This window comes from Apostichopus japonicus, chromosome 11 (assembly GCF_037975245.1).
Source record: "Apostichopus japonicus isolate 1M-3 chromosome 11, ASM3797524v1, whole genome shotgun sequence".
Classification (NCBI taxonomy): domain Eukaryota; kingdom Metazoa; phylum Echinodermata; class Holothuroidea; order Aspidochirotida; family Stichopodidae; genus Apostichopus; species Apostichopus japonicus.
Window position 1 is genome coordinate 27,416,290 of NC_092571.1, and position 12,326 is coordinate 27,428,615.

The 12,326-nt window shown below is 36.9% G+C and overlaps 1 protein-coding gene and 1 long non-coding RNA gene across 4 annotated transcripts in view; one reads left to right on the forward strand and one right to left on the reverse strand.

Annotated features, from left to right (window-relative positions):
- Positions 1–12,326, forward strand: part of LOC139975557 (uncharacterized) — a 466,508-nt gene that overhangs the window by 336,734 nt on the left and 117,448 nt on the right. The window lies entirely within an intron of this gene.
- LOC139976422 (uncharacterized) lies at positions 105–4,493 on the reverse strand. The gene is made up of 2 exons (XM_071985132.1): positions 4,365–4,493; positions 105–2,108 (listed from the first exon to the last, which is right to left on the reverse strand). Exon 2 carries the CDS (start codon positions 2,061–2,063, stop codon positions 774–776), a length of 1,290 nt encoding a protein of 429 aa, XP_071841233.1. The 5' UTR covers positions 2,064–2,108; positions 4,365–4,493; the 3' UTR covers positions 105–773.

Here is a 12,326-nt window from a genome sequence, read left to right on the forward strand (position 1 = left end):
ATTTTATTTATGTGTAGAAGCCAAGTCATATGTTGCAATTCATTACAATATACTATATATCATTCGTGGTAGTGTTCGCAGTTGCTTAGTCCCAAAATATGTAGGTGAATCAGCTACACACTGGCTATCCGCACCGAGCATGGTGGCGCTAACAAACGGACAATAGTACCCAGAGTTAATCCCAGCAATGGTCACTCCTGCAGTATAAATTGCAGATATGTTAATCTAATACCTTTCAGGACAACTCGTCCACATAATATTGAATTTAAGTATAGGAATGCTACGGCTTCCATTCCAATTTTATTCCTATCTCGATTACACTTTCCCATTTTCTATAATAGGTTACATAAATTTCTTTATTAAAGTATTCAAAGCATAGACATCGACAGACAGTCTTCCCTCCTACACCAATTGATTAATTTTGGAACCAAACGCTTTATTTAAACATTATGTTACATCAGTTTAAGGGCGCTCGAATCGTAATGCTGAATTTATAAGTAATATTATATCGATTGACGCCCGTTTCAGCTTCCTTAACATAAATACTGCATAGAAGGGACGGATGTATTCAGACTCATACCACCAAAGTGACATGTTTTTTTAATGATATATGATACAAAAGTATACCTTCAGTGATTGACTGTTTTCGAGTGTAACGGTATCTTGACAAATAGTTCTATGAGTACAGTATTCATCACAATTACACAAAAGCACCATAGCGAATAAAATACAAACATTAAAGATGAAGAATTGTTTTTGAGTGTAAAGAATACTCATTTAACAATATCATACTGTTCATCGTTTTGTAAAGGTTCGCAGGGAGAGAGATAACCGCCACTGTCATATGTAAATGAAGATGAATTTATATTCACATAGTTCTCTGTGGAGAGAATTCCCGGTAAAACGTCTACGGAAGCATAATACATTTGATTTGTGTCCTTGTTTTGTTGAGAGTTTGTTACATAAACGCATCTAAGAAGAAACACAACAGCAACACAAACAACAACAATGATGATCACCAAGGTCAAATATATTGCTAGATTGGTTACTTGGAAAGACAGTGGTGAATATGATATATGTGCTGTTGTTGTGATGACTCTATCTCCATAGTAACCAACACATTGTATGTCAACTGAGTAGACGTCACTTCCGGTATCCGTAAAAATAAGTTCAATATATGTATCGCCTTCATTAATATCATATATCCAGTGACTAGGGATGTTAGTCCAGGTTAGGTTAACTTCACTCACATTACTGGTACAACGTAATACTGCATTCCTAACATCACTAAAGTTGATATTTGATGGATTCGCTGTGACAGAGAACAATGGGTGTAACAGAATAGGTCCAAAGGAGCAAGATCCTTGATAGCTCTGATAAGGTGCTGGTAATTGTTGAGAGACATTACAGACAAAGACACTATTGTTACATGATGAGTTAAAGTACGATGAGAATGATAGAGTCTTAGAGGGATGCGGGTGAGAGGATACTGTCCTGGTTGAGGTGCTAGTGACATTTGTGGTTTCATTTCTTTGTATGATATGGTTTGACATAGTCACTTGTGGAATTCCTTCCTCTGAAGTACAGTTCATCTCGATGAGGTCAATCTGATCCTCGAAAAAATATGGTCCGATTTCAATGGAAGATTTGCAAATAGGTTTACTGCTTATTAATGTGTAGACAACGCCAATCGAAGCATATTTCTCATTAACACCTTCACCACATTTATATATTCCTGTATATTCTTCAGTCGCATGTTTTAATGTCAACTTGCCTGTAGTGGAATTCAACATTCGAAAAGCGAATATATCTAAAAATTCATCTTTTAACTGCTTATTCTCCACAATCAAAATGTTGCCTTTAAATTTTATGTCGAATGGAGTGTTGGCATTTTGTTCACAAATAAATTCAATTGTTTCATCCTTCAGAACGTTGATAGTGTCAGGAAGTTTAGCAAATTTAGTAGTCGTCGTCCGTTGAGAAGAGGAAGGTTTCAGACATGCTGTAATAACCGCACACAGTAATAATGGCGGTAAAACATTCTCTAGTCTCATAAAAGCCATATCGGTCTTCAGCCGTTCAATGAACCAATAAATTAGGCGATGTATCTACAGCAGAAAGGACAAAAAATAATACACGATCAAGACTTTTATCATTTCTCTATTTGATCATTTAAACAAAGGAGCGTTTTAATGTCTCAAGTTGAAAAATACTGTATGCCACAATGAGTCCATTACCAACGGTGAGCTACGTACTTGAACAGTTCTCGACTGAAACCAATTTGTAATTAAAACATTAAATTGTACGGATTTGTTAATTTGATATCATTTGTAACTTCCAGGCTGTTTTCTGGGGTGTATGATTTGCATGATTTTGTTTACGATTCATTACAATTCCTGCAGCGTAACAGATAGTAAACCCTATATAAGTATAAATTGTCATAAAAACCCATGTCAATATAAGCTTCATGTCAATATAAGCAATATAAGCTTCATTAAACTCAAATTGTTTGCGTCTGAAAACGGGTAGAACATTTGACTGTCTTTCCTCCCTTTCCCGATACCGTAACGTCTGAATAAGCGCCTACGCTAATTGCAATTATGATAAAATCAAACAAAAAATGCTTTGTTTTTCGATATTGTGTCACAACAATGAAAGTCACAGCCTATTCGGTTTTCTTTAATCTGTAACTATGTGTTGAAATTACTAGCATTATTAGCACGATACTGATGTCGTCCGTTCCACATAATAATATCAGCATAAAAACCGTATAAAATATAACCGAAGAAGCCTATCAATATGGCAACAATCTAGAGATTACTAAAGCCTTTTCTGTACAGTTGTTATCGTCAATCCGTTGCTTTGCACTTTTGCATAATTCGCTAAAGTTGTTTTAGAGCAGCCGATACTCATTAGCTGGTACATCAACTGCTGTTCATGTTCCACAACCGTGCATCAGTACTTATTACTTTGTGTTCGTAACACGGTAACATGTGTCACAGGTGGCATTGTAACAACTGCAAAGTTGTTAACTTGGTCCGACGTAAGACAAAGAAGTGCGCGACTGGACAATGAGTCTATGAAGACGAGATGAAGTATAGAGGTACGATACCGCTTGATTCCAGTTCACACCTGTCGTGTAGTCAGGGGAATAAATAAGTGCAACCCAAGTAGACCGAACACAGCAGTAACGTAAATCCAACTCCTTGTCTATTCCACGTGCAACCTTTATATACATGTTAAATACCAAACAGTTACGTAATTAATTATAACAATACAACTGAAGTAAAACGCATTTGCATAAATGCCAACGGAAACAAGTGTAGGGAGTAGAAGTATAGTTAAGCAAATAATAAACATATAGATGTCACAACACCTCTCTTTAAATTACGCCAATGCTTCATGCCAAGAACGAAGAAGGCCATATTATGGTTTATCCACGTTCGTAACACGGTAACATGTGTTGCAGGACCTGAACAATAGTTACTGTACCAGCTATGAGTATCGGGTGGTAAGGGGTGGGTTAGAAGTCTCTTTTAAGTTGCAGAAGTTCCATTGGCACAAATACAGTTTTGCAAAAGAAGCGATGACCTAGACGATACATTGAGAGTTTCAACTTTTCCAACATCTCGGATGCTTCTCGGAATTTCATAAGCGTATCTCTCAACTTCGATTATAGCATTATTTTTGGCATGCGTATTTTTTATCTTTGTGAAACAACGAAAGTAGTTCTACGACACATATTAAACTTTCGAAATTTCGCTTCAGGCTACTGTGTCAGTTTCTCCCTCCAAATTGTTGACATTTATCTTCACATTTCTACTACTTCATGCGGAATTTCTATTCATAAAAACGTTCTTGTTGTTGTGTTAATCGGTCAACATTTTCTCACATGATCGAGTATTTAATCTCAAAACTGAGACTATTTTCCTCCTCAAGGTATCGAAATGTTTCTCATGATTGCGACTGCAACATTGCAATTAACCACTTGATTTTTATGCTGTTATTTCGACTTTTTGATTGCTCAAAATTTTGAGCTAAAACAGGATATGCTGAATACTACCATCCAATATGTCTCTTGCTCTATTGTTGGCAAATTGGAAGAGGTTAGAAAACATTGCTCTTGCCTTCACTCTGTCTGACCAGTGTTGGCTCCCCTCAGTGCACCTCGTGCTCAAGCCTTTGCTTTGTGATGCTATACTATCTGATATACCGTAGCCCTACATTATCGTTCAAAGAGCCGCTAGTCTACAGTGCTTTACAAAATGTTTACGAAAAATTAATACCCGAAAAGTTAGATCCTTAAACTATTCCTAATTGACTGCTTAATAATTAAAGTAATATAAAGTCGAATGAATACTTACCGAAGTAACGTTTGTAGCAGTGTTTGTGTCCCTTTGAGCTTGACATATATATGTGATATTGAAATATATTTAAGCCACTAGAATTTCTGTTTCACTGAAGGGGGCGCAAGTAACGTTTATAACAGTCACAGCACCTTTCACTCTAATTTAACTCATTATTATTACTATAATAAACAGGCGTAGTTACTTTCACGAGAATACAAGAAGGGGTTCGGGGTGTCCGTCGAACTGCATGTAACACTGTTTTTTTATTTCTAATACTAAAGTACTACTTGTAAATTTGCTAAGGAAACTTAACAAGTTTACTCAACAATTGTAGTGATATAACCATATACAAGCAGTGTAGTAAACTACGGTAGGTGTTATCGGGATGGCGCGATTGTGTTCTTATGTAATTATAATATATTGTTTAAGTAAATAAAGGAGAACTCAACTGGAAATATTAGAAAATGGAAAAGACCAAATAGTCATTTCATTACTTAAAGGGGGGTGGGTGGGGAGGGGTCAGAAGCCACAATACCTTGTAAACCATGTAACCATGTATCACCCCCAGTTTCATTCGATCCAACCCAGAAAGTGAGAGAAAAGGTGTTTCATGAGAAATTCGAATTTGACTGACTAAAATGTAAAAGAAAACTCAGTGGGGAAGTTAAGACAATGGAAAGGAGAACAGGTTTATGGTTGGAAAGGGATTCAAACCAGTGACCTCCGGGTTACAAACATTTCTTTTTTTGTCTTTGGAACCTCTAAAAGCCCACGTATGGTACTCTCTGGCTTTCTTTAGCTGTTGCGGACACGTTTATTTTGAATTCCTGTTTGATTGGTATCGGGAGAACTTTTTTATCTATTTCTTAAACGGGCAGACTTAATTAGATGTTTCTTTCGCCAGTACTTGTAACTCCAATGTCTGGGTATCAGTTCCCAAATTTTATATCAGTTCCGTTCCCAGCTATTCGTCATTTGGTCAATTGCTATTCGATTTGCCCATATTTCCTGCAAAGTTAGCAAATGAAGCCATTTTCAACCTGGGAAGCTCGTCTTTCCAGGGGGTGAACAGTAGATCTATGTTGGGACCGATTAGCTTTCTTTAGACCGACTACAGTGATTAGCTGACAACGTTTAAAATATTAATCCAACAAAGTGACAATTTCTGCTATATTTACAGCTATATATTCTGATATCACAACTCTCATGCTGACTGATATTGTCTATTTGGAGTTGGACATGATTACATTCTGTTTCAAATGTGCAGTGTGGCGCTGTTTAAGTAATGACAAAGATATGTAATGGATTTTCCAAGACATTCTTAAAAGGTGAACTTGGTTGAAGATAAATCTAATTCATTGGTATCTATTAAGTATTATAAGTATCCCCTGCCGGTATCTCTCCTTTGAATGCAAATCACACAAACTTCGTTCTAACGTTATTAGTTTCAAAGAGACCTTAAAAGTAAATAATATTTTATCCATTATACACTGAGCCTTGAAAATAACGAATCGAACGCCCGATAGATTGAAATTTGTGAAGAACAACTGGCAACAGAAGGATCATGTTGGCCCTAACAATCTCTTCGAATAATCAAAAGTGACTGCATATGCTGAAGAGAGGGCTAGATCTGTGGCGGAGGGGGGGGGGGGGCAGTAATACATCTGGAGTTAACTTGGGAAAAAGAACTGCAATTCACCTCAATGCTTACACACCAAATGCGTCCGTCCGTCCATCCGTCCATCCATCCACCCACCAACCCACCAACCCACCATCGATCCATCCATCCATCCATCCGTCCGTCCGTCCGTCCGTCCGTCCGTCCGTCCGTCCGTCCGTCCGTCCGTCCGTCCGTCCAACCACCCACCCACCAACCCACTCTTGATCCATCCATCGATCCATCGATCCATCCTTCCATCCATCGATCCATTCATCCATCCATCCATTTATCCATCCCTCCATCCATCTATGGACAGATTAAGGTTCCCTAAATTAATGCGTTATCGATTAAGCACACATTTGGCCTAATGGACACAATATATTTGTTAGTAGCATTTGATCTCAAATTCCAGTTTTCATCCAAATGGCTTATATTGGTTTTGCTATAAATAGAGAGTTGGTAATACTGTACAGTGTTTACATTACCTACTGTTCAAACTTAGCGATCGAAAGGTCCTTCAATTTTGATTTTATCCCTTGTGTTTGTAATGGTTGTACCAATAACACATCGGAAAATGTACTGGGCGGGAGTTGTACTTACTATAATGTTTATACATAATGTTAATTAATTCCAGTATATGCTCTTCACAGAAGATTACCTGAATCTTCCATTAGTTCAGTGTGCGGATGACACGTTAACAAATATGGGTCATAACGACAATTATCGAAAAGTCATGATGAGATGCGTCGCTTTCAATATTTCTCACACGGTAAGTGTAGCTGGTTCTCGATGTATCAAGGATGTTAAATAAAACTGTACATAGGAATCATTAAATGTGTCTCTCTGTTAGTTTCGTTGCGTTGAATATAATAAAAGCAGAAATCCAAGATAAATGGCTGTTGTATAGCCTATAATATCTTCCCTCCAGTGGTAAATTAGCACTTTTTCCCAAACAGGTAATCTATAATGAACCCTTGTTCTTTGTGGTTCATTGATTACTTGTATAAATATAGGTAGGTGATTTCCCGAACTAAGCACAAACGGGATCATCTGTACAATAATTGTGGTACACAAAAAGCATCATATATTATATTACTGTGCTGAGAGTATACATCATTGGGATTATCCCAACAATCAATGCACAATTTCGTTATTGGCATATCCGAACAGGGAGATTGTCGTCCACGTGACATTATATTGTTTTTATATCAACTTTTGCATAAACGTAAATTCCAATCATTTCATGAATGGTAAAGTTACTCTTAATTTATGTATAGGTAACTCTATATGTACAAATTACTGGACATTTATTATTGCGATTATGTTTGTTTTATCGAAAGTAAACTACATTTTTACGCCTAGTATAAAAGTTTACTACTGCCATGTTCTATACTGCCATCTAAACGCTCTGATGATCAAGACTTTCTTTCGATTTTAGTTTGCATCTCTTTTTATTTTGCAACTGTAGAGATAGGGTCACTTCGCAGTATAACATGTGATCAACGTTTAAACATGTACATATCAACATGTACATATCAATATCGTATCAGTTGTAATGTGTAATACCTGATTTTTCTCCATGTAACACCATACGTGCAGCAACCCTAGAAAATTATAATTTTGTATAGGGCATACTTGACGTCCAAAATTGCAAATAATGTTATACTTTATGCTCTATTAATGTATAATACTGTCTGGTAATCGGCAGTCTGTAGTGGTTCACAAGTGCATTGTCTCAACAACTGTGATCAAATACGTGGATTTTACATGTGAAGTAAACGATTGCAGATCGTTAATGCGGTTTCGCCGGGTGCTCCCGTCAGCCATTCCGTGTTAAGAGGTTAGTTGTAAGGTTGTATAGGTCTAACAATGAGCCATATAAAATACAGGAAACCATCATGTGGTTAAACTATGCATTTTGAGGTAGCATACCTCCTAACATGTGTCGGCCACACGGGCTCTTCTCACCTGGCATGTCAGTGCGCTAATAAACAGACTGTAGTACAGTGGGCGTAGCCAGAGAGGGGTGGGGGGGGCAGGGGTGTGCAATGACCCCCCAAATTGCTGTGTGCTACAGTCTTGCCCCCCAAATGAAATCCAGTGATGTATTCAAAATACTTCTTTTTTACATTTTGTCGAGTTTTAATCACAAGTATCCATACCTCATGTTCATACTTCATATAACGTCAGAACTTGGTAATCAGACCGAGATATTAAATTTTCGGCCTTCATCATACCCACATACGGATACCGTTGATCAATATCGTCCTACAGAATAAGCGCCAATAATTTGGCCGGTTGTATAACTATTACAAACTAGCGATAGAATCCCATGTGTATTTTCAGCGACCAATGATGCCACTCGTGGAGAATTTTCAGTTCACGTATAGGCCCCATAGGCCTAGTGACAGCCCTATAGGCCTATAGTGAAATTTGTTTGTGTAAAAATCTGGGCATGTAGTGAATAAGAGTAGCTAATTTGTTCATTGTATCCTTTTCATAATGTGCGGAATTATTTATTCATTTACACACGCTGCATTAATAATTCCTACCATCAACCATCACAGGGTTGCCCCCCCCCCCCCCCTTAAGAAAAATCTTGCCATCCTAACAAAAGAATGCTGGCTACGCCACTGCTGTAGTACCCAGAGTCAATCACATGAATGCTAACCCAAATATATGTCACCTCTGATATTATAAATTGCAAACATGCTATAAGTTACCTTCAGGACAACTCGTCCACATATCGGATATTAAATATAGTAACGCAGCGACCTCCACATTTATTATATTCTGTATCTCGATTTAATATAGTTTACACATTTTCTACATAGGCTTCATGTATGTCATTAACAATTGCAAAACAGAGACTTTAAAAGTAAACTTCCTCTTGCCCAGAATCCTTAAAATTCCTTCTAGTACAAACCAATGATCAATTTGGAACGTTATTTTTGCTTAAGGGCGAGCGCATCGTTGTGCTGTAGTTATAAATAGTACATTATTTTAAGACGTCTGATCAGCTGTCAAATGCAAATGTAGCATTAAAGGGGCGGATATATTCCAACTAATGCAATCAATGTGCATGTGTTACATGATACAAAATAAATACCGCCTGTCATTCACTTTCTTTTAACGTGCAAGGGTAACTTGACAAATAGTAGTAAATACAATAATAAAAAAACTGAATGAATAACAGACGTAAAAGATGAAGACCAGTTTATAACAATAAGAATATTTAATGAACAACATCATATTGTTCATATTCTTGTAAGGGTTCGCAGGGAGACAGATAACCACCACTGTCATAAGTAAATAAAGATGAATTGATGTTCATATAGTTATCTGTGGGGAGATTTAATGCATTGCTATTATCAATCTGAGATTCAATCGGTGGGACTATGCCATCATTCATGGATGCATTTTTATCATTAGCATTACTCGTACTACGGTTCTCTCCGGCGGAAACATTTAAGCGATATTTATATACTATAATTACAATGAGACATATTAAGCAGAAGCAGACGACCATGACAACTAATAAAACAGCTAGTACTCGACCTGGGCCATTGGTTGCTCTGATTTCGATCTTTGATGTGATATTTCTATCTCCATAGTAGCCAATGCATTGTATATCCCCGGAGTAGACGCCTCTTCCGGTATCTGATACATTGAGTTCAATGGATGCATCGCTTCCCATATTATCATATTTCCACTGAGATGGGATTTTAGTCCAGGATAGTCTAACTTCACTCACATTACTGGTACAACGAAATATTGCATCACTAACATCACTAAAGTTGATATTTGAAGGTGTCGCTGTGACAGAGAACAATGGGAGAAACAGACTAGGTCCGAAGGAGCAAGATTCTTGATAACTCTGATAAGGTGCTTGTAATTGTTGAGAGACATTGCAGACGAATGCACTATTGTTAAATGATGAGTTGAAGTACGGTGAGAATGATAGAGTCTTAGAGGGATCCGGGTGAGAGGATGTTGTCTTGGTTGAGATGCTAGTGACATCTGTGGTTTCATTTCCTTGTATGATATGGTTTGACATAGTCACGTGTGGAACTCCGTCCTCTGAAGTACAGTTTATCTCGATAAGGTCAATCTGATCCTCGAAAATATATGGTCCGATATCAATGGAAGATTTACAAATAGGTTTACTGCTTATTAATGTGAAGACATTGCCAATCGCAGCATATTTCTCATTAACACCTTCACCACATCTATATGTTCCTGTATATTCTTCAGTTGCATGTTTTAATGTCAACTTGCCTGTAGTGGAATTCAACATTTGAAAATCGAATATATCTAAAAATTCATCTTTCAACTGCTTATTCTCCACAATCACAATGTTGCCTTTATATGTTATCTTTAATGGTTTGTTGGCATTTTGTTCACAAATAAATTCAACTGTTTCATTCTTCAGAACGTTGATAGGGTCAGGAATAGCAGCAAATGTAGTCGTCCGCTGAGAAGAGGAAGGTTTCAAACGTGTTGTAATAACCGCACACAGTAAAAGTGTCGGTAAAACATTCTCTAGTCTCATAAAAGCCATATCGGTCTTCAGCCGTTCGATGAGACTTATAAATTAGGCTATGCACCTACAACAGAAAGGACAAAAATAATACACGATCAAGACTTATATCATATCTTTAGTTAATCATTTTAAAGAGCTTTTCAATTGACTCGAATTGTAAAGTATTATATGCTGCAGTTAGTCCATTACCAACCATGAGTTACGTACTTTAAAAGTTCTCGACTACTAAAGTCTTCACTGCAATAATGTTATTGTCAATCCATTGCTTCCCACTTATGCATATCACATATCGATGGAAGTTAAGTAAGCATGAGTAGTAGAAGCCGATCGAAAACTGTGTTAGGGGTGGGACGGAAATCTGTTTTAAGTTGTAGAAGTTCCCTTGGCACTATTACAGTTTTGCACAAGCTGCGATGACCTAAACGATATATTTGAAATTTCAATATGTACATCTCGAATACCACTTCTTGAAATTTAATTTCATATTGTACTTTTTACTGAGTTACTGTCTGTCCTTTCGTACCAACATTTTCAAAGTATTATCTCTGACAAGATTAGAAGTATATCATCTCAAACTTCGATAACTATTTTTTTGCCTGAATTTTTTGGATCTACGATCATAGTAAAATTTCGAGTTATCGCCTCAAGCTACCACATACTATTTCAGTTCTTCTTTTTCTCAAATTTTTTAATCTAATTTTTGTCATTTATCTCAACGTTTCTTCGTTCGGAATTTTTATTTGTAGAAATTTAAGCTTTCCATTTACGAACTTTCGATGTATTACTATTCTTATTTTTACATTTAGGTATTTAACATTCAACTTTCTTTCAAATGATCCACAATTTAATGTAAAAACTGAGACTGTTTATATCCTCAAAGTCTCGAAATGTTTTTCATTATTGCTACTGTGCTATTGCAATCAGTTGCTTATTTTTGTATGCCTTTATTTTGACTGTTTAATTGTTCGAAATTTTGAGCAAAAAATATTCAATGGTAAATGATGCTATGCTGAATTTAGAATGCAATGTGCCTCTTGTTCTGTTATTAGATAGTTGGAAGAGGAGGAAATGTCGTCGAGAAAGCAACTCGTGCCTTTAGTTTGATCAGTGCTGGCTCCCCTGCACCCCGTCTCTATGCATTGTGATGATATACACCATCATACAATCATAAGGTCCCCGATTCAAGTCACTCCAAGATTAATGTATGTCGTCCAGTTACAGAGTTGTTGAGAAATTCATAGTCATGGACGTTAAATATGAATCTAAGAGACTGACTTCGGTCAGCTTACGGCTTTGATATGCCAATGAGGCTTCTTGCAGGAGGATCTAAAATACATGCATACGTAGATATCTAATGTACCGTAGCGCTACAATATTGCTCCAAAGTGAAGCTAGCGTACAGTGCTTTAAAAACATTTCAACGAAAAATTGATACCCGTAAAGCTAGATTCCTTAAAATGTTCCTCATAGCTTGTTTAACAATTAAAGTAACATAAAGTGGACATACCAACGTGACTTCAAAGCAGTATTTGTGTCTCTTTGAGCGTGGCTATGTGATATCGAATGGATATAGTTCAGCAACTAGAACCTCACTGATATCGTGGGCGGAAGAAACACTTCCTTATATTAGCTAAACAGTACACTATAACAGCTTTGCAACTATTCCTGTACATCTGTATATGAATTTCCCTGCATGTATGAATTGTTAAATGTAAAATTCTAAAACTGAAACTAAAATAGACCCCCCCCCCCCCCTCATCTCCTCCTTCACGAA

What these genes read in the sequence shown, in the direction of transcription:
- LOC139976422 (XM_071985132.1), bottom strand. Translation starts at nt 2,063, where the DNA reads ATGGCTTTTATGAGACTAGAGAATGTTTTACCGCCATTATTACTGTGT.